Source organism: Orcinus orca, chromosome 2 (genome assembly GCF_937001465.1).
Source record: "Orcinus orca chromosome 2, mOrcOrc1.1, whole genome shotgun sequence".
NCBI lineage: Eukaryota > Metazoa > Chordata > Mammalia > Artiodactyla > Delphinidae > Orcinus > Orcinus orca.
Window position 1 is genome coordinate 110,463,823 of NC_064560.1, and position 21,052 is coordinate 110,484,874.

General features: G+C 38.9%; 1 protein-coding gene and 1 long non-coding RNA gene across 6 annotated transcripts in view; one reads left to right on the plus strand and one right to left on the minus strand.

The window, feature by feature from the left end:
- Positions 1-21,052, plus strand: part of LOC125963524 (uncharacterized) — a 129,440-nt gene that overhangs the window by 1,812 nt on the left and 106,576 nt on the right. For all 5 annotated transcript variants that reach the window (XR_007475576.1, XR_007475577.1, XR_007475578.1 and 2 more), the window contains exons 2-3: positions 12,227-12,315; positions 13,308-13,386. This is a non-coding gene — a long non-coding RNA (uncharacterized LOC125963524). The remainder of the gene's footprint in view (positions 1-12,226; positions 12,316-13,307; positions 13,387-21,052) is intronic.
- Positions 15,220-18,160, minus strand: LOC101272328 (zinc finger protein Pegasus-like). The gene has a single exon (XM_033422624.2). The coding sequence runs from the start codon at positions 17,851-17,853 to the stop codon at positions 16,594-16,596; it is 1,260 nt and encodes a 419-aa protein (XP_033278515.1). The 5' UTR covers positions 17,854-18,160; the 3' UTR covers positions 15,220-16,593.

Below are 21,052 nucleotides of genomic sequence, written 5' to 3' on the forward strand. Positions count from 1 at the left end.
CCTCAGGGGCAATACTTCCAACTTTTTTTGGCTCTTTCTATTGGAATCTACCTCCCTGTTTCTAAATTATATGTTGCTATTTATTTTTTTAATGGCATAGAAATGGCCTTCCGAATTAGAGTAGTTGAGGATTAAGTCTCTTAACCCCCTCTCCACCCCATTCTGCCAATAGTTTTGTAACAATTTTTTGTGTAAGTCAGCAGTTAGTATTTACTTTATCGTTAAATGTCGACTTCAGAGACGAGTAATATGATAGGAGTATTTCGTTTTTTTACACCTGTCCCCCTCAAGTTTATAACTGCCTTATTTTCCTATTTTTATTGGTGATGGTGTTTTTCATTCACCCATTGCTTGTTTTCTCCAAATGTTCCAGGGGTCCTATACCTTAAACATCTATCACATCAAATGAAACACTGAAACTTAAATCCCCTATCAGTTCAGATTTTCCCTTCCTCACTCCTCTATTCTTTTGCTCTGGTCTGTGCAAGTGACCCTCTAGGCCTGCTGAATAACTGTTAATCCTGGGACTTCCCTTTGCCCCTATCTTATGTTGGAGCCCTGGTTTTACGGATCTAGTATCTTCCTTTTAGTTTACTTCCTCATTTTGCTGAAGTACTTTCTCTAGTAATTTCCTAAGGAAGTTTGCATTAAAGATAGTTTGAGTCCTTGCATATCCTAAAATGTAGTGACTGTAATGACTCCTTTACCCAGACCCACGAATGAAGTGAGCTTCATTCGTGAAACTTCTTAGAACCAGTAGTGAGATCTGCCTTATCTTTTATAACACTTACCATATCATTCATTAGCTATATACTGCCCTTGTGTAATCATCTCAACTACATGCATTTATCTTTCACATAAAAGTCATAAACTTTTATGAATGCTTTGAAGCACCTACTTCAGTATTTTACACTGGAAATGTTTTGTTTGGCTCCTTATAATAGCTAACACCAAGAAAGTATTAAGCTATTTCTTCTATTAATGTGGAGACTGAAAATTATATTGTTGTCACTTTTCATCTGAGTTTATTTTAGATTGAAAAGAGAAAAGGGAATAATCCAGCTGGAAAAGAGTAACAGGTTAGGGGTCTGAGCCACTAAGCGTTTAAAGAATATTCCTTATGACACTGAAATATAATTTTATATGAAAATACACCTTAAATTCAAGATACTACAGTAAAGGAGAACCAGACATGTTTATTTTGTGCTGTATATTGATCAGAATATAATTATCCTATCAGTCATGCTGATAATTTAATTACTTAAATCTTGTGCCAGAGTGAACCTACTGAGAATGCAAGTCTACTTTCAAGCAAAGTTGTCCTTCCTATCTTTGCCATTTTAGGGATTTTTCTCTTTTTTTTGGGGGGGGGGGTGGATTTTTCTCTTTTTAACAAGAACATACATGGTGATTACTTTATATTCCAGGTATATTCTAAGTGCTTTATAAATATTAACTCATTTAATCACAACAAACAGAGAAAACAAGTGCTATTACTATCCCCATCATACAGATGGGGAAACCAAAGCACAGAGAGGTCAAATAATTTGCCTAAGACCACACAGCTCACAACCAGAAAGAGATGGAGCCAAGAGTCAACTTCAGGTAGTCTGGCTTCAGAGTCCTTGCACTTAGCCACTCTCTGGGTTTATATATGCCTAATGAGACTATGACAACTCTTCTTAATACTGAGCCTGGCCCTTGTTCTCCAGGTCTGGGAAAGATGTGTGTAGAAAATTAACCAGACATTCTTCGTTTCACAGTTGACTGTGGCCTCCTTGTTCAAACATTTCTTCACTGGGACATACTCTGGTTTTCCTCCCACATCACCTGTCTCTTCTCAGTCTCTTTTCTGTCTCCTCTTCTCTTTTCAACCTTTTCTCTTGCTCAAGATAAAAAGCCTTAGAATCTTGCTTCTCTCAGATCTTCCCTTATCTAAAAATAGTCTTCTTCTAAGCACCACCTAATGCTTTACCCTATTTGATTTTTCTTCATAGCACAATACTACATGAAATTATGTACATATTTATTCATTTCACTTGTATGTTTCTTCCACTAGCATGTAAACTCCATACTGGATTTAAATCTATCCTAATTTGGGCTCCTTTCATATGTTCTCTGTTTGTTTTTACCCCTTGTGCCTTTTAAATTTTATTATTTTATTTAAATTAATTTAATTATTTTATTGTTTCACTTTTCCCTCTATTAATTTAGAAGTTTTACTCTGTGATTCTGTTGTTTCAGATAAATTAAAACACACATGCTTAATTCATGAGTTTCAAAGATCTAAAACAAAATTATTATCTTTCTTCTGGATAACATAAGGACCTTAGAATGCTTTGACTCCATTAATTTTTCTTTTGGCATATATACTATTATTGTCTGGTATTTTAAACATTTTTTTTGTTATTTCTGACATATACATTTTAAAATAATAACTACAATTATGACTTATAACATTATACCAGAACATATAAGATTTTTAGAAATTTCATGTAATGTCTGAAACATTTATATTAACATATTTCCATACAAATAACCCAAAGAAAATTTAGTACTACTTGTTTTTTTTTGTTTGTTTGTTTTATACTGCAGGTTCTTATTAGTCATCAGTTTTATACACATCAGTGTATACATGTCAATCCCAGTTGCCCAGTGCAGCACACCACCATCCCCACCCCACCGCGGTTTTCCCCCTTGGTGTCCATACGTTTGTTCTCTACATCTGTGTCTCAGCTTCTGCCCTGCAAACCGGTTCATCTGTACCATTTTTCTAGGTTCCACATACATGCGTTAATATACGATATTTGTTTTTCTCTTTCTGACTTACTTCACTCTGTATGACAGTCTGTAGATCCATCCACGTCTCAACAAATGACTCAATTTCGTTCCTTTTTTATGGCTGAGTAATATTCCGTTGTATATATGTACCTCAACTTCTTTATCCGTTCGTCTGTTGATGGGCATTTAGGTTGCTTCCATGACCTGGCTATTGTCAATACTGCTGCAGTGAACATAGGGGTGCATGTGTCTTTTTGAATTATGGTTTTCTCTGGGTATATGCCCAGTAGTGGGATTGCTGGATCATATGGTAATTCTATTTTTAGATTTTTAAGGAACCTCCATACTGTTCTCCATAGTGGCTGTATCAATTTACATTCCCACCAACAGTGCAAGAGGGTTCCCTTTTCTCCACACCCTCTCCAGCATTTGTTGTTTGTAGATTTTCTGATGATGCCCATTCTAACTGGTGTGAGGTGATACCTCATTGTAGTTTTGATTTGCATTTCTCTAATAATCAGTGATGTTGAGCAGCTTTTCATGTGCTTCTTGGCCATCTGTATGTCTTCTTTGGAGAAATGTCTATTTAGGTCTTCTGCCCATTTTTAGATTGGGTTGTTTGTTTCTTTAATATTGAGCTGCATGAGCTGTTTATATATTTTGGAGATTAATCCTTTGTCCGTTGATTCATTTGCAAATATTTTCTCCCATTCTGAGGGTTGTCTTTTCGTCTTGTTTATGGTTTCCTTTGCTGTGCAAAAGCTTTGAAGTTTCATTAGGTCCCATTTGTTTATTTTTGTTTTTATTTCCATTACTCTAGGAAGTGGATCAAAAAAGATCTTGCTGTGAATTATGTCAAAGAGTGTTCTTCCTATGTTTTCCTCTCAGAGTTTTATAGTGTCTGGTCTTACATTTAGGTCTCGAATACATTTTGAGTTTATTTTTGTGTAAGGTGTTAGGGAGTGTTCTAATTTCATTCTTTTACATGTAGCTGTCCAGTTTTCCCAGCACCACTTATAGAAGAGACTGTCTTTTCTCCATTGTATATCTTTGCCTCCTTTGTCATAGATTAGTTGACCATAGGTGTGTGTGTTTCTCTCTGGGCTTTCTATCTTGTTCCATTGATCTCTGTTTCTGTTTTGTTCCAGTACCATATTGTCTTGATTACTGTAGCTTTGTAGTATAGTCTGAAGTCAGGGAGTCTGATTCCTCCAACTCCATTTTCTTCCCTCAAGCCTGCTTTGGCTATCCGGGGTCTTTTGTGTCTCCATACAAGTTTTAAGATGATTTGTTCTAGTTCCGTAAAAAATGCCATTGGTAACTTGATAGGGATTGCATTGAATCTGTAGGTTGCTTTGGGTAGTATAGTCATTTTCACAATATTGATTCTTCCAATCCAAGAACATGGTATATCTCTCCATCTGTTGGTATCATCTTTAATTTCTTTCATCAGTGTCTTACAGTTTTCTGCATACAGGTCTTTTGTCTTCTTAGGTAGGTTTATTCCTAGGTGTTTTATTCTTTTTGTTGAAATGGTAAATGGGAGTGTTTCCTTCATTTCTCTTTCAGATTTTTCATCGTTACTGTATAGGAATGCAAGAGATTTCTGTGCATTAATTTTGTATCCTGCAACTTTACCAAATTCATTGATTAGCTCTAGTAATTTTTTGGTGGCATTTTTAGGATTCTCTATGTATAGTATCATGTCATCTGCAAACAGTGACAGTTTTACTTCTTCTTTTCCAATTTGTATTCCTTTTATTTCTTTTTCTTCTCTGATTGCCATGGCTAGGACTTCCAAAACTATGTTGAATAATAGTGGTGAGAATGGACATCCTTGTCTCGTTCCTGATCTTAGAGGAAATGGTTTCAGTTTTTCACCATTGAGAATGATGTTTGCTGTGGGTTTGTCGTATATGGCCTTTATAATGTTGAGGTAGGTTCCCTCTATGCCAACTTTCTGGAGAGTTTTTATCGTAAATGGGTATTGAATTTTGTCAGAAGCTTTTTCTGCATCTATTGAGATGATCATATGGTTTTATTCTTCTATTTGTATATATGGTGTATCACACTGATTGATTTACATATATTGAAGAATCCTTGCATCCCTGGGATAAATCCCACTTGATCGTGGTGTATGATCCTTTTAATGTGTTGTTGGATTCTGTTTGCTAGTATTTTGTTGAGAATTTTTGCATCTATATTCATCAGTGATATAGGTCTGTAATTTTCTTTTTTTGTAGTATCTTTGTCTGGTTTCGGTATCAGGGTGATGGTGGCCTCATAGAATGAGTTTTGGAGTGTTCCTTCCTCTGCAATTTTTTGGAAGAGTTTGAGAAGAATGGATGTTAGCTCTTCTCTAAATGTTTGATATAATTCACCTGTCAAGCCATCTGGTCCAGGTAGAGTAATCTTGGTTGTAGGTTCTTCCCTTTCATCACTTTTAGGTATATCATGCTTCTCCCTTCTGGCTTGTAGTTTCTGCTGAGAAATCAGCTGTTAACCTTATGGGAGTTCTTTTGTATGTTATTTGTTGTTTTTCCCTTGCTGCTTTCAATAATTTTTCTTTGTGTTTAATTTTTGCCAGTTTGATTATTATGTGTCTTCGTGTGTTTCTCCTTGGGTTTATCCTGTATGGGACTCTCTGTGCTTCCTGGACTTGGGTGGCTATTTCCTTTCCCATGTTAGGGAAGTTTTCAACTATAATCTCTTCAAATATTTTCTCTGGTCCTTTCTCTCTCTCTTCTCCTTCTGGGACCCCTATAATATGAATGTTGTTGCATTTAATGTTGTCCCAGAGGTCTCTCTTAGGCTGTCTTCATTTCTTTTCATTCTTTTGTCTTTAGTCTGTTCCGCAGCAGTGCATTTCACCATTCTGTCTTCCAGGTCACTTATCCGTTCTTCTGCCTCAGTTATTCTGCTATTGATTCCTTGTTTTGTAGTTTTCATTTCACTTATTGTATTGTTCATCTCTGTTTGTTTGTTCTTTAATTCTTCTAGGTCTTTGTTAAACATTTCTTGCATCTTCTTGATCTCTGCCTCCATTCTTTTTCCGAGGTCCTGGATCATCTTCACTATCATTATTCTGAATTCTTTTTCTGGAAGGTTGCCTATCTCCACTTCATGTAGTTGTTTATCTAGGGTTTTATCTTTTCCTTCATATAGTATATAGCCCTCTGCCTTTTCATCGTGTCTGTCTTTCTATGAATGTGGTTTTTGTTCCACAGGCTGCAGGATTGTAGTTCTTCTTGCTTCTGCTGTCTGCCCTCTGGTGGATGAGGCTATCTAAGAGGCTTGATGGGTGGGACTGGAGATTCTAGAGAATCTGCTGGGGTCAAGACTTGTTAGAAAGAATTTCTTCACATTTAACCAATATTATGAATTTTACCAAAATCATTGTACTCAGGATCATTTTGATAGAGATTCCATTACCTTAAAAATAGAGGCAGGTCCAAGGCCTTTGTTCTTAACAATAAATTTGCAGCTATAATTTTACCAAGAATAATTGCAGACCAAGCATCATTCAGAATATCTGCTAGTTTCTTGGTTAAGCCAAAGGGAGGCCATCAAAGCAGGTCACAAAAGGTGCTCTACCAACAGTTAAATAGGACTAAAAGGCTGAAATTTACTATAGAACGTAAAGTGAAAGTTTGAGCAATAAGAAATGATATATTTGACAATTTTAATTGCAAGACTAGGAAAAGAGGAAAGGGTTAGGGGAAGGAGGATTATATGGATTAAACTGGAAAGTTGTCTGAGAACTAAGTCAGCTCTATACTTCTACTGTCTTTCTTGGCTCACATGATCTCTTTCAAGTCATGTCTCCCTCTTTCACCTTCGAAGAGCATCTGATTGGACTGGAAAATTAGCTATATAATATATTGTCATGTAACCATCCCTACTGACTAGCCCCCGGTTCAAGATTAGTTGCATTGTCCACTCTGGCCAGAGTAGTAGAAATGGTTTCACCCCAGCACACTGACTGATTTTATCAGTAGGGCTGTGTAACTGGTAAACCCTGCAAGACTTTATAAACCGACCAGTGTATTCCTATTGTTCAACATGTTTGGTGATGAAGCCCCTGGAAAATCCTGTTGACCGGTCTCTCCAAGGACTCTTTTCAGGGCATTTTCAGCAGTATTCATTAACCTTCCACTTTGAACTTTGGCAGGTCCAGAAGAGGCACTTCAGACCTTCTGATATTTACAGGAGCTTAGTTTGAAAACATTGCCATTTGTAGGCTCTTGAACAGGGAAGTCGAATGAGTAGTGTGATAGTGGACAAGAGTTCGGTGAGTAACAGTTTCTAAGATGACCTAGCGACTTGAGAGCCTGGAGAAATTAAAAATTTTCTATTGTGCTAATCCAAGCTTGAGGTGAGGAAGACTGTATAAGTTTTTACATTGCTGCTGTAACAAATGACAGCAAATAACCTTAGTAGCTTAAACAATACAAATTTATTATCTTCAGTTCTTAGGTCAGAAGTCTGGCATGGGTCTCACAGGGCTAAAATCAAGGTGTTGGCAAGGCTGCAATCCTTTCTAGAAGCTCTAAGAGGGAACCCATTTCCTTGCCTTTTCTAGCTTCCAGAAGCTGACCACATTCCCTGCCTTGTGACCACCATCCTCTGTCTTCAGAAACAGCAACAGCAGATTGAGTCCTTATGCTGCCATCTTTCTGGTTCTCTGATCATAGCTGGGAAAGTTTCTCCACTTTTAAGGAATCATGTTATTAGATTTGGCCCACCCAGATAATCCAGGATAATCCCTCTATCTCAAGGTCAGTAATCTTACTGACATCTGCAAAGTCCCTTTTGCCATATAAAGTAACATAATCACATTTTCCAGGGATCAAAGTGTAGATATCTTTGGGTGCCATTACTATGTGTACCATAAAACACCTAGAACAGATATTTTAGGCAATCAATAGGCCTTCTCTTTTAGCTGGGTTGATGGCCCATAGTCAGTTTGGTATGGAAATGGGGTAGAAGAGGTAAAAGAAGATATTGAGATCAAGCCTAGTCATTTGGGTAATTTCACCCCTTTCAACCATTCTAAGATGGGTGAAAGTCTGTCTGCCTACTGCCTCTAAGAGGGACAGCCTGCCTCTAAGAGGGTTCTCACGAAAGCACGGTGTCTAGGGGAAGCTTCCAGATTTGTAACCAATAAGCCTTACAAAAGCAGGCCTGGTTTTTTTCCTAAATGTTCCCAGGGATGGGCTTATTTTCTCACATTCCCTGAGAGCACTGGTGCCTCTCCTGTTGGCTCCCAGTTGCTGGAAACCATCTGCCTTCTTCTCCTCCTCTTCGCTTACATGGGCCCCATCTCAGTCAGGCTTACTTCTTGGAGGGAACAAACGGCACCAGGGAGCAGGATGTGGAGAAAGACTGTGGAAGCAGAAGTCAGTGTTGGGGCGGGGCCACACTGGAACTGGTATGCTAGTGGAGACCCACTGGGTAGTTGATTTGGGTGCAGGCAAATATGTGGCAGTCATTCTGAGCAGAATGTGAGCACCAGAGCCTTTCTGTACCACTGGGAGTGGCTCCAGGAAAAAGGATGCCTAGCTAAGACACTACCTCTGAGAGCTTTGATATCTTTATTTCTCAGTCTCATTGGTTGCGCCTGATTTCCTCCATGACATTAAACAACTGTTGTATGATTTTTCTGTTGGTAGCACACAATTTTTCCAAATTAGAAGAAAAAAAAAGACAGGAACAAAAAGGTTATGCTTTTCATCTGTGTCTGTGTAAACAAACCCAGTAATTACCGTAACTCAAATTGCTGCTGAAGCTCTCCATATTTTAATGTGCACACTGTCGCTCTTGCTACTAAATCTCTGCCTATATCCTGGGAAGTTAATCCTGAATTAGGAAACAGAAAAACTGATTAAAATAACATTGGGCCAAGTCCATGATTTTTATATTCATAAGATTCAAACTTTCTGTGAGGAAATGTGCAATGCAAATTGAATTATCTTCCAGAGTAATAAAAAAAAAAGGAAACCAAAACAATGGTAAGATATGAGTACCCATGCAGAGAGATGTATGAATTAGGCTTTCTGTGGTTTGGTTTGATGGTGATTCAATATTCCACTCCTCTGAAACAACCTTGACTTACCAGGCTGCATAAGCTCAATTCTCTTCAGTATAAAGTGAATATTATCCAGTTTTCAAGTAGCAACATTTCCTTAAGTTCTACACTTTTATCAAAAGAGGTTTTTCACTGAACTTTGAAGATAACATTATTAGTCCTTGCAAGTGTTCTAATCACGGTCTTTCTTGATTGCCTTTAGGACAAAAGAGCAGTTGTAAATGTTCAAAGAAAAATCAGGAAGGTGAAAGCCATTGTTTTTGTGCCTATTGGCACGGGGTAGGTGAAACTGAGTATTAAGGAAACAGTGTAGAAAATTCAGGTCTCCACATTTTCTTTTAACAAATTGGGCTAATTTAAACTCTCTACCACCTATCTTTATTTTTTCCTTCCATATCCACTCTTGTCCCTTTCTACCCTGTTTCCTGCCTGGGAAGGCTGACCTGTAGGGACTTAACCAATGAGCTCTCTTGCTCTCTGGCTTGCGTTTGGGTTTGGCAATAGAGAGCCCCAGCAAGAGGTCAGAGGGAGAGGGGAGGGTAAGGTCAGAGTTCCCTCCGGATGGCTGTGTCTCTCTGCTGAAGACCACTGCTCTTGTCACGGTTGCCCTTTCTTCCAGGCTCTGGAAACTGCTTTCTCCCCCTTTCCCTTCAGGCTTGGCACTGTTTGTTATAAGCTTCAGGGTACTGTACTCTCCTTTGTTGTTTTGGTTTCCCGTATCTTGCCAAACCTTTATAAATACCCTCTTTAGTAAACACTCCTCAAATTGTTCTAATTTGACTGAGCTCTGTTTCATATTTCAACCCTTACAGAGACAGAATCTGCCTCATCCAGCCCTATATCTAAACTCTCCCCACATCCTGGGGCCACCATCATTTCTTACCAGGACGACTAACTGACCTTTCTACTTCTACTCTTTATGGCTCGAAATCTTCTAAAAGTTTCTCATCACAAATATAATAAAGTCCAAATTCCCTACCATGGCCCAGGGCCCTGTCAGACTGTTAACATTCAACTTCATCTTGAGTCACGCTCATCTCCCAGGTTCTAGGACCCACCAACTTCTCTTTTGCCTGAGGACCTTTGTCCATGTTGGTCACTCTGCCTGGAGTGTTCTGCTCCCCAGTTCGTCGTATGGTTAGCACTGTCAAAGACAAAAACGTGAGTAAGTGGGGAGATGGATTTTATTCAGGTTATTGCAATAGGGAAACACCTCAGATCTGAAGATTAGAGTACGTATTAAGTTTCCTGTGGTTGCTGTAACAAATCATTGCAAATTAGCAGTAAACAATAGAAAGTTATCCTATTATTGTTGTGTGGGCCAGAAATCCAAAATGAATCTTACGTGGCTAAAATCGAGGTGTTGGCAGGGCCGTGCTGCCTCTGGAGGGTCCAGGGGAGAATATGTTCCCTTTCTTTTTCCCACATCTAGAGCTGAATTCCTTGTCTCCTGGTCCCTTCCTCTATCTTCAAAACCAGTGATGGAGCATCTTTTCTCTGACTCCGCTTGTCTCTGCTTCCATCACATGGCTGTCTTCTCTTTTATCTGTGGTCGAGTCTCCTGCTCCCCTCTTACAAGGATACTTGTGATTCTGTTTAGGGTCCAACCAGGTAATCCAGGATAATTGTCCCGACTCAAGCTCATTAATCAGATCTGCAAAAGCTCTTTTTCCGCATAAGGTAAGATATTCATAGATTCCAGGGATTAGGACCTGGGTATCTTGGAGGGCCATTTTCCAGCCTACTGCAGCGTGTCTCAGCAGAGGGGGTTTGCCTTAGATTTTTATGGGGAGGAGTAGACAAGTTACAGGTGGGGTTATTTATAGTTGGGATTGTTTTTTCAATCAGAGGAAGTTTCAGTGGAACAGGAAATGCTTAGCTGGTTTCAGGGGAACAAACAATTCTAATCTTGGCTAATTATTCATGAGACAAGGAAGAAAGAGGGTCTCTATCTGACCAGGTCAACAGATTCAGGCAAAAGAGGAATGATCTGGGTCTAACCTTGTCGCCAGTAAAAATGGGAGCCATCTACAAATCTTGTGGGAGTCATGAGAAAGGGTGGATAGCAAGTCTACCTAAGCCATGTGGGGAATGGTGGTTCATTGCAGTTCCTCATCTTCTAGAACACAAAGGGGTGGGGGATTTGGGGAAAAAAAAGACTGGGGAGATTTCTTAACCATCACTGTTTTCTGGGAGCATAGAAGTCAGGTAAAGTTCAACACTGTCATCACTCTCTCATCCTGAAACATATTTTCATAGATGCCCTCCCTGAACACCCTATGTAAGTACTGCCCTCCGCATTATTCTGTGTCATAGTTTCCTCTTTATCTCCTTCACAATATTTTTCACAATCCATAATTATTTTGTATACTTCTTTGCCTGTCTCTCTAGACCATGAACTTTTTGAGGACAGGGAAAATGGTTGTCTTATCTTAAGAGCTTAGAACAATGTATCTTTATATCTTTACAGCCTGGCACATTTTTGTTGAATTGACAAAAGAAGCAATACCAGATGGCCAATAAACTCATGATAAACTGTCTAGTAATTACCTCATTGGTAGTGAAATAAATAAGGATAAAAATAACAGTGAGGTAAACAAAAGAGAGTCAGACATCGTAGGCAGCAGGACCCACATGTTCAGAGACAGACAGTGGTGTGTGTGGAATGTGGGGCATGGCTGGTGTGAGATGGGACCTGAGCCTGGCAGGCTGAGGCTCCACAGTGAGTCAAAGACCAAACCTCAAAGGAGGTGGGGCTCTATACTTCCTATTCCCCTCAGTGCCTGCATTCATTCATCCTTTCAACAAATATTTTTGAATGTGTTCAGTTTGCCAGGCACTGGTCTAGACTTTGGGGACATAACAGAGAACAGACTAGACAAAAATTAGTCTGACAGTAAATAGAAGAAGTGATTAAAATAAATAGTGCTGAATGTTAAAGAGAGAAGCAGAGCAGAAAAGTGAAATGTGGAATGTAGGCTTGCAATTTAGGGAGAGTGGCCAGGGAAGGCCTCAGTGAGAATATGCTATCTGCCAGGTGTGGGATTGGGGATGGAGGGCATGTAACCAAACTTGAAAGAAGTGATATTTGGGAGAAAGGCATTCCAGGCAGAGGCCACAGCAAGCACTCAGGTCCTGAGGTGCAAACTCACCTGTAAGAAGGCTGGTGTGGTCTAAACAGAGTGACAGAGAGGGGTGCACAGTTGTAGGAGATGCGGCCACAGAGGCAAGGGGTGAGGGTTGCAGTTGTAGGGCCTTATAAGCTTTTGTAAGGACAGTGGCTTTTCCACTGAGTGAAATGGGAAACCATTGGAATATTTTGATAAGAGGATTGACATGCTCTATTTCATTTAACAGGATTGCTTGGGCTGCTATTCTGAAATGAGACAGAAGAGGATCAAGGCCCAATGCAGGAAGACCCTCTAGGAGGCTACTCCGTGATCCAGGTGAGAGATGATGGAAGTAGCACGTATCAGGGAGGTAGCAGTGGAAATGATGAGAAATGGTTAGATTCTGGATGTACTCTGAAGCCACTAGAATTTGCTGATGGGTCAGATGAGAAGTGAGGGAGAGAAGTCAAGGATGACTGCAAGATTTACGGCAAGGATGGGGTTACCATTTACTGAGATTTGGAAGAATACTAAAAGAGCAGCTTTGGGAAGGAAGATCAAGAGCTCAGTTTGGGACACATTAACTCCAAGGTGCACACGTTCTATTTTAAAATAGAACTCATTTTGAAAATGTTCCTGTGAACATTAGGAAATTACTTCTCTGAACTTCTCACCTTCCCAGAGAATATTTCTACCACGTCTTTGTTGGGAGAAGTACAACAGGAAAATTAGAAAATCTAAGTATATAACTGCTTTGGAAATAACAACAGAAAAGTCTGTATGTGAAATATCTCCTTTTCCTGATCTCTTGGGCACCCAAAAGAGCAGATGAATTGAATTTGGAAGTTGAAGAAAGCCACCAGCTTTGGGGAAACAGCTGCATCAGAACAGAGGCCCAGCTTTGGCCCCCAGGGCTCCGCAGCTGAGTCCACAGCTTGGCAGTTACCATGCCTTTCTCTAAAAAGCTGACTGCCTAGCTTTGGCCTCAGGCAACCCTGTGCTGAGAGATCTTCCAGGCAGAGAAAGAGAGCCCAGGCTCCTTGCTCCAGATGTCATTGCTTGTCACCTGCTCTGAAGTGATGACACTCATAACCTAGATCTTGGCCTTAACCTCTGAGTTCTCCTGCATCCCTCATCTTGAACTGCCCAACCTGAAAATACACTCTTTAAGTCCCACACAAGAGCTCCATACACTCTGCTTCACTGCAGGGTCATTCCATGTAAATTAATTTTCCAGGTAACTGAAGCTTAGCTGTCCTTTGATGTCAACCATATGAAGGAAAATTTTTCTGAGGCTGAACTGTAAACATTCTTGCTTTCTTAACCAGGGCACCTAGAACAAAATTGAACTTTTCTGACGTTAGGCTGCCTCCTCACAACTTGATGATGCCCTCAGGCTCTAGTGAGGTATGTAGAGCCTGTGCCTACTACACTTACAACCTCAAACTGCTGTGTGCTCGAGGCTTGTACTTTGTTTTTAAAAATGTTTTTGTTGTTTTGCTGCATCATCCCTGCTGTCATTGCTAGTTACTGCTTGATTATTTGGGTGCTTCACAGGCCATTTTTAACTTATTATCTGATTCCAAGCTTGGGTCTTAGTAGCTAAAATATGATCTTCAGAAATGCAAGATAGCATTTGTGGTGGACAGAATTGTAAGGTGGCCCCTTCCTGTTCACAACCCTGTGTAATCTCCTCCCCTTGAATCTGATCAGGACTTATGAGTATGAGGGGATGGCCACTCCAGTGATTAGGTTACCTATATGTTTGGCAAAGGTGAAGGGACTTTGATTATGTAAAGTCTCATAATCATTTGACTTTAAGTTAATCAGAAGGAAGATTGACCCAGGTGGGCCTGACGTAAGCAGGCAAGCCCTTTAAAAGATGATCTAGAGGTTTTCTCTCCTGTTGGCTTTGAAGAAGTAAACTACCATGGATTCTATAGCAGCAAGAAGGTTAATTTGGCCAAAAACCACATGAGCTTGGAAGAGGACCCTGAGCCTCAGATAAGAACACAGGCCTGAGCAACACCTTGACTGCAGTGCTGTGAAACCCTGAGCAGAAAATCCAGCTTAAGCTATGTCTATACCCTCAACCCATGGAAATTGTGAGATAATAAATGGGTATTGTTTTATGCTGATACGTTTGTGATAATTTATTATGAAGCAATAGAAAATTAATACAGTATCCTATTTGGATTTTGTATTTAAAAGGGTAAAAGCATACTGCACTTGGAATGCATGGGTTCATACAAACTCAATCACATTATTATAATTACCCCATCCTACTATGCATAATAGCAATTCTGAGTTTCATTCAGCTCAGGAAATAAAATTCCAGAACCTATTAATATTATGCTTGTCCATTCCTGAGCTTCAGCAAATAAAATATGCAGGGCTGTAGTGGAAATCCAACTCAATATTTCTCTTCTCTACTAATTTTTCTACCCAGGAGAGAATCATAAATTAGAAAAAAAAAAGATCTCATGTTTTAAAAAAAAACTCAAATGGAACAAAACTAAACTTATCAGTGGCTGTGTGGTGGGGTCAACTTTTTCTACATGATATTTTAGTTACCTATGTTATAAATAAGTGCAAAAAAATATCATGATGGTATAATATCTTATATTTTTGAGCATTTTATAAAACTTTAAAAAGTTTATTTCATATGACCTTCACAATATATGTCACTTCAAACACGAATTAAGAACTAAACACAGCCTAGCAGGCTAGTAATTTATTTATATATTCAATTTTTTAAATATTGTTTTTGAGTAATTATTATTGGTGCATAGTAAAAATTAAATCTCTTTCACAGCCACCTTCATTAATCTTGTTTTCCTCTCCAGAGTCAACTCTTACTGGTTTCTTGTGCATTTTTCTAGAGGTATTCTCTGCAGTTACAAATAAATATTCAAACATGATGTGTTAATTTTAGTAATTTATATTTTACTAGAAATTGATATATGTCACTGGAATTTAATAATTTACCGGAATAAAGTTTTAAAGGGTGTTCTTCTCCATAGTTGTACTCATAGTTCCTTGCTCATTTGTAAATTTGTATATTTATATTTTATCCTTCGACATTCCTTTTTTTTTTAAGCAATAGCAACAAACAGCACTTGAGCTTATCAGTTGTACTGTTTTTGTCTGTCCTGGTCTAACATTTAGTTAAGTACTTACCACAAAGTGCTCAGCCAGGTACTGTGCTCTGCTTTTTTTTTTTTTTTTTTTTTTGCGGATTTATACAGCAAGTTTTATTTCTGTAAACAAATTAAGTATCATGTTTAAATTCATTTTTATATCTATTTCCACACTTTTTTTTTATCCTCTTCTACTAATGATGATTCAATTCACAGTTTTATATAGTTTTCTTGCTGTACATTAAAGACTGGTAAAACTGCAAATAAGCATTACAACTTGAATTCACAGAAAATATCTTAAATGGCCAATTCTGAAGAGGAGTCCAGAATTCATTTTGGACATATGTTCTCATTTTTGTAAATATCACTTCACCATCACACTTTCCCATGTGTTTCTATACCTACCTTTTCTTGAAAATTATGGGCAATAAATGGATAGAAGGCAGGAAAAGGAAACTTCAGATTTTGGCAGGAAGGACCGCATTTCCTAGGAAAAAGATGGATGACTTCCACTGTACCTCTTTGGTCATCAAAGGAATAGAAGGAATAACAGATCCTCAGTATCGTTATCAACCTCCCGTGTAACATCAGAATGAAGATTTAAATGAACAGTTCAGATTAAAAGGAAAAAAGGCATCTTCATAGATAATCCTCTGATATTTCTAGCGTTCTCATATATTTACCTGTAGTTTTTAAAATAAATTACAAGTATAATAAAAAGAATCCAATGGAAAATTGCTGTGTGTTTAAACTACAAGTTGAATAGGCAGGTATTTTAAATATTAAACTCCATTTTCAATTTAAAGTCTTAAGTTTCATTTCTTTTCAGAACTTTTACCTATTTTTATAACTTTAATTTTAAAAGAATTAAATGTTTTTTATTTTCCCTTATGGAAAAAAGAAAGATTTACTACACTGAAATTGCTTTACTATTATCAGTTGAAATTAAACTACTGATTCAACTAAGCTATGTTTACTAAATAGTTTTTAATTAATGGCAATTTTCAAGGCAATTCCTCCACTAAACATTGAAATAAATTGTAACAGATTTTGTAAGAGAAAGTAATTTACCATTTTGAAATTATGGCAGAAATAACATCTAGCTGCAGTGTAGATGTTGAAATCAAGGGTATCTATCAGCCTTGAAGTTTTTATGGACCATAAATGTGAGAAATTTAAATGACCACTTGTAAGATTATCATTGCACTCCAATTCTCAAATGTCTAAATGAAAGGAAAAAACAGACACCAACGTGTCCAACTGTTCTAATACATAAATGACCCTGATGAGGTTTTTATGGAAGAAAAAAAAATTTTTGTTTCCACTGTCAAATTTATACTCTGTATGTATAAGACTTTAAATTAGCAACACCTTAATAGGGACGACACCCCCTACCCCTCCCCTGCAGAAAACAACAGTAAACTACAAAACACAAAAAGGCAAACCAAGTAAAGCATAACGTGATCGTTTCCCATCAGTGTTGGTTATGTTGCCCTCTTGCAAAATGACAGGCAAAATCATACTTGTTTTTACATTTGCATCCACATATGTTACACTGAAAAGGATTTTCATACCCATGACATCCCATATGAATAGTGTAAAGGATATTGTCGGCAAAGTACATGTCACAGTGCTGGCAGTGGTGTAGAAGCTGAGGGTCCTGGACCGGCAGGGTCGGAGCTGGAGTGCTTGGCTGACTGTTTCCCATGCTGGGCGTACTCGTGTGAGCACTTGGTTCACTGCTCGGACCTGCCACCGGACTATAGTTCCTCTGACTATGTGATGGCCGAGCTTCAGGGCTAGTGGGAGAGGAGCTCTGAGGAATACTGGCTGACACGGCAGAAACTACTGCTTGAGCAGAGGGCTGCTGCATCATGAAAGGCTTCTCATCAGGGCAGGGAACTACATCAGGGGATGCGGGGTTTTGGTTTTCAGGTGGCAAACTGGACAACTGTCCTGCTAGAGTTGACAGCTGGTTTAAAGGGTTGTCAACCATGAGTTCTTGGGGGTCCCTTGGCAGGCCACCAGCTGGTGTGGGTTTTGCCATACTTTCATAGGAGTCAGTCTGGATATTCGGGATTTCATGGGTAAAGTCATTAAGGTAGTCTGGCTTCTGAACCACCATGGAAGGTGGGCTTAAGTTGATTAGTGCTCGTCTGCTATAGCCCAGATTGCTTGTTTTCTTCTGTAAAACCCCCCACATCTTCTTGCTGCTTAAGGAAGACCTAGTACCTTTAATTGGTACCATTTTATGCTTGCGCCTTCGATGATGCGACAGGTTACTTCGATCACTGCAGCGGAAGGAACACAATTCACATTTATATGGTTTTTCTCCTGTATGGGAACGCATATGGGCTTCCAGATGACGCTCATAAGCAGATGCAAATGGACATAAGTGACATCTATGAGGTTTCTCACCTGTGTGGATTCTAATGTGTTCAATGAGCCGTGCGGTGCCTTTGCTGGCATAGTTGCAGTACCGACACTTGAGCTTCCCATCAAAGGTCCTTTCAAACCCGTCTACTAACATTCCTGAGTTTTCATCCAGGGAAACTTCAACAGATGGGTGATCAAGTCCATTTTGATCACCATCTGTTCCAGCTCCCTGAAGAGCCTCTGCTCCTTTGTCCCCACTAACTGATCCAGAAATCATGTTGACATGATGGGTCTGCTGAGTCAGGTATTCCTGGAAATCTTTCACAAAGTCCAAAGGCTCTGGTTTCTTTTCACCCATCTTTGCTTTTTATTTTTTTTAATTTTTTTTTTTTTTAGTTTACAGTTCGTTATACCTTTTCACCCCAAATCAGTTCCTCCTTTTTCTTGCCACTCCAACATGGATGAAATGTAGAGTAATCGAAATTTACTCTGGAGATACACCAAAGGACTCCAAAAGGCCATGGAGGGAATTTCAACTAAAATTGAAAAGCCATACAGAGGTCTCCTGACAGGCGCACCGAGTAACCCCTACCGCCTTGTTCAACGCCGCTGCTGTCGCCGTCGCCCCCGCCGTCTTCGTCACCGCCGCCATGTTTGTTGTGTCTCCTGTCTGTGCTCTGCTTTTAATACACACGATCTCTCAGGGCTTCCCTGGTGGTGCAGTGGTTGAGAGTCCGCCTGCCGATGCAGGGGACACGGGTTCGTGCCCCGGTTCGGGAAGATCTCACATGCCGCAGAGCGGCTGGGCCCATGAGCCATGGCCTCTGAGCCTGCGCGTCCGGAGCCTGTGCTCCGCAACGGGAGAGGCCGCAACAGTGAGAGCCCTGCGTACCGAGAAAAAAAAAAAAAAAAAAAAAAACCACGATCTCATTTCCCTGCAATAACCCTCCAGGGTAGATCTTTTAATAATGCTCATTTTACATATGAGAAAATGGATTCTGCAGGAGGCCAGGTAATGAGCCTTCCACTAGTAAGGGGAAAAACTGAGACTCAGCCCCTCTCTTTCTGACTCCAGAACCTCAGCTTTTAATTTTACTTCCCTGCTTTTCTTCCTTAATGTCTTCTTCATGCTTTCCTTTAGTTATCTTGCACAGTTTCTAACTTCTTGAGTTGACCATTAACTTTCATTTTTCGTATTTATTAATAAATCCATTTATAGATATAAATCTACCTCTGAGCCTGCTTTATCAGCATAAACTATGTTTTGTTATGTGGAATTCTCAATGTCATTTTTGCTAAATATTTATTTCTTTCTCTTTTGACATGAGATATTTAGAATTTTATTTTCCCAGTGAGTAAGATTTCTCATGTTGTTGTTTATATATTTGTAAATAATATTAGTTTTATTGTATTGTAATAAAAGCGTAATATTTCCTATTTCTACATTTTAGAATTTACTGAGTTATCTAATATATAATTTGTTTTCAAAAACATTCTATAGATCTCTAAAAGACAGTGTAGTGTTTGTGAGCACTATGGTACCTATTAAATCCATTTTTTTTAAAATGTAGTTTGAATTCTCCTATACTTGATCTGTCAAAGTTAGAGATATAGGTGAGCTGTTTCCTAAGAAAATTGACTTTCTTAGTGACTCTCTCCTCGCTTCCAACGATTCTTGTGTTATTTATGTCAATATGGTGTTATTTATTTAGATAAAGCTCCATTATTATCATAGCTATATTATGGCTATATATCTTTTATAAATGTAAAAAATGATGCTCTCTTATCCCTCCTAATTCTTTTAATCTTAAACTTTGAAATTAAAATTGCCAACTCTATTCTTTTTGTTTGAATGTTTCTATATATTTTTTTATTCTTTTGTTTTTAGCCTTTTGGATATATAATTTAGGATATTATGCTAGCAGATCAAATAGAGTTTGATTTTATCTATTTTTTATTAAATTTGAGAGTCTGTTAAAAAAGATAAACACATTTATATTTTCTGTTTATTTCTTGTATGTTTGATCTGTCTTTTATTCTATTGTATGATTTCTCTTTTTTTAAATGATAATTTTTTTCTGACTTTTTAGGATTATTTTTTCCTTGTTTTTATGTTCTTTATGCATCAGAATTTACATACAATGTTTTAAATTCTGTTAGGAGACAAATTTAAGCTATTAAAAAATTACTCAAACCTAGAATTATCAAAATTATTAAAGCCAATGACAAAATAGTGTCCACTGGCTTTCTCTTGTGAGAAATGCTGAGCCACTAGTGCTCCTCCTGGCACTGAGGATCTGTCCTGTGAAAAAACAGACATAAAAAGAGTGGAAAGGTCAAAAGAAGAGTGGGACTTCGAAGTAGAACCAAATTTATTTCACTTATCTTTTCCTTTTTTTACATGCACAAGAATGGTATGTGATTTAAAATTCTATACCTACATAAGCCTAAAAAAAGGCATCTCAATTAATATAACAAAATGCCAAGTGATAGGATATTATGTCATAATTTAAATAGAAATTTTTCTTCCTTAGTGGGACCTAAAATAATGTGTTTAGAATGGTGTCATAGATGAGATGAAATATCATATATTCTTTTTGAAAACGCTTTTCTGCATTAAAAAAAGGGAGACTGAGATGGTTCTTTTCAGCATCAGAAATCCTAAAGAGGTAAGACTGACCAACACACCTTCTATGGAGAGGAGATTTTGCCTGTAGACCAGGGCTGCCATGCTCTGGGGCAGCTGGTGGCCCCGTGGGAATGCCTGGGTCAGATGCTGGGCCCTGAGCACTCTTGGCTTGACCTCTTGGCTCTTACTGCAACTCATGGGGCTGCCCTGATCTGTCAGCAACTGGGACATCTGAGTCACACCCAAAGAGGAATTTCTCCTGTTCTGCCCCTGGGAGTCCAGACAGATTTCATCCTTATGTCAACACGTCCCCTACATCTCTGTGGAGGAAAACATTAGCAATATCTAGGTGGACTGGCTCCAGGTGACCTGTGCAGCAATATCCAGCCAGCAAGGATCCTGTGGATGCTAAGTTTGACAACCAGCAGATGTGCTGATCTTCTGTGAATGACACAGGGACCTTCACCACATCACCTGGTTATCATTACAATCCTCCTACTTAATTTAATTAATAAGGCCTGGTTGATATCGACTTCCAGTGCCAGTTTAGGAACCCAGCAGCCTAAGAACAGTGAGACCCAGGGACAAGATCATCCATCTCTGAGTTTTCTTCTCTGTACAGTATTAGGAGAATTGTGCATCAAGGGCTGATTTTCTCTTTGGCTCAGCCTGTATTGGTGGCACATATCTTTCTGGTGCCTTTCAAGGACACCTATGAGATGCTCCACTGCGATACCCATGTCTGCTTTGAGTGTTCACCAAGCATACCATCTGGCCTCTCCGGGCAGCCATTTCTGAATATTCTCAGGATCCAACAAAAGGGATCCCACCCAGTGCTGTACTCTGTCTGTCGTACCTTCAGCTTCTAATCTTCACCTGCACACTTGGGGGAGGAGTTAGTGGACTTCTCCCAGGGTCTCTTGCAACT

What these genes read in the sequence shown, in the direction of transcription:
- LOC101272328 (XM_033422624.2), bottom strand. Translation starts at nt 17,853, where the DNA reads ATGGGTGAAAAGAAACCAGAGCCTTTGGACTTTGTGAAAGATTTCCAG.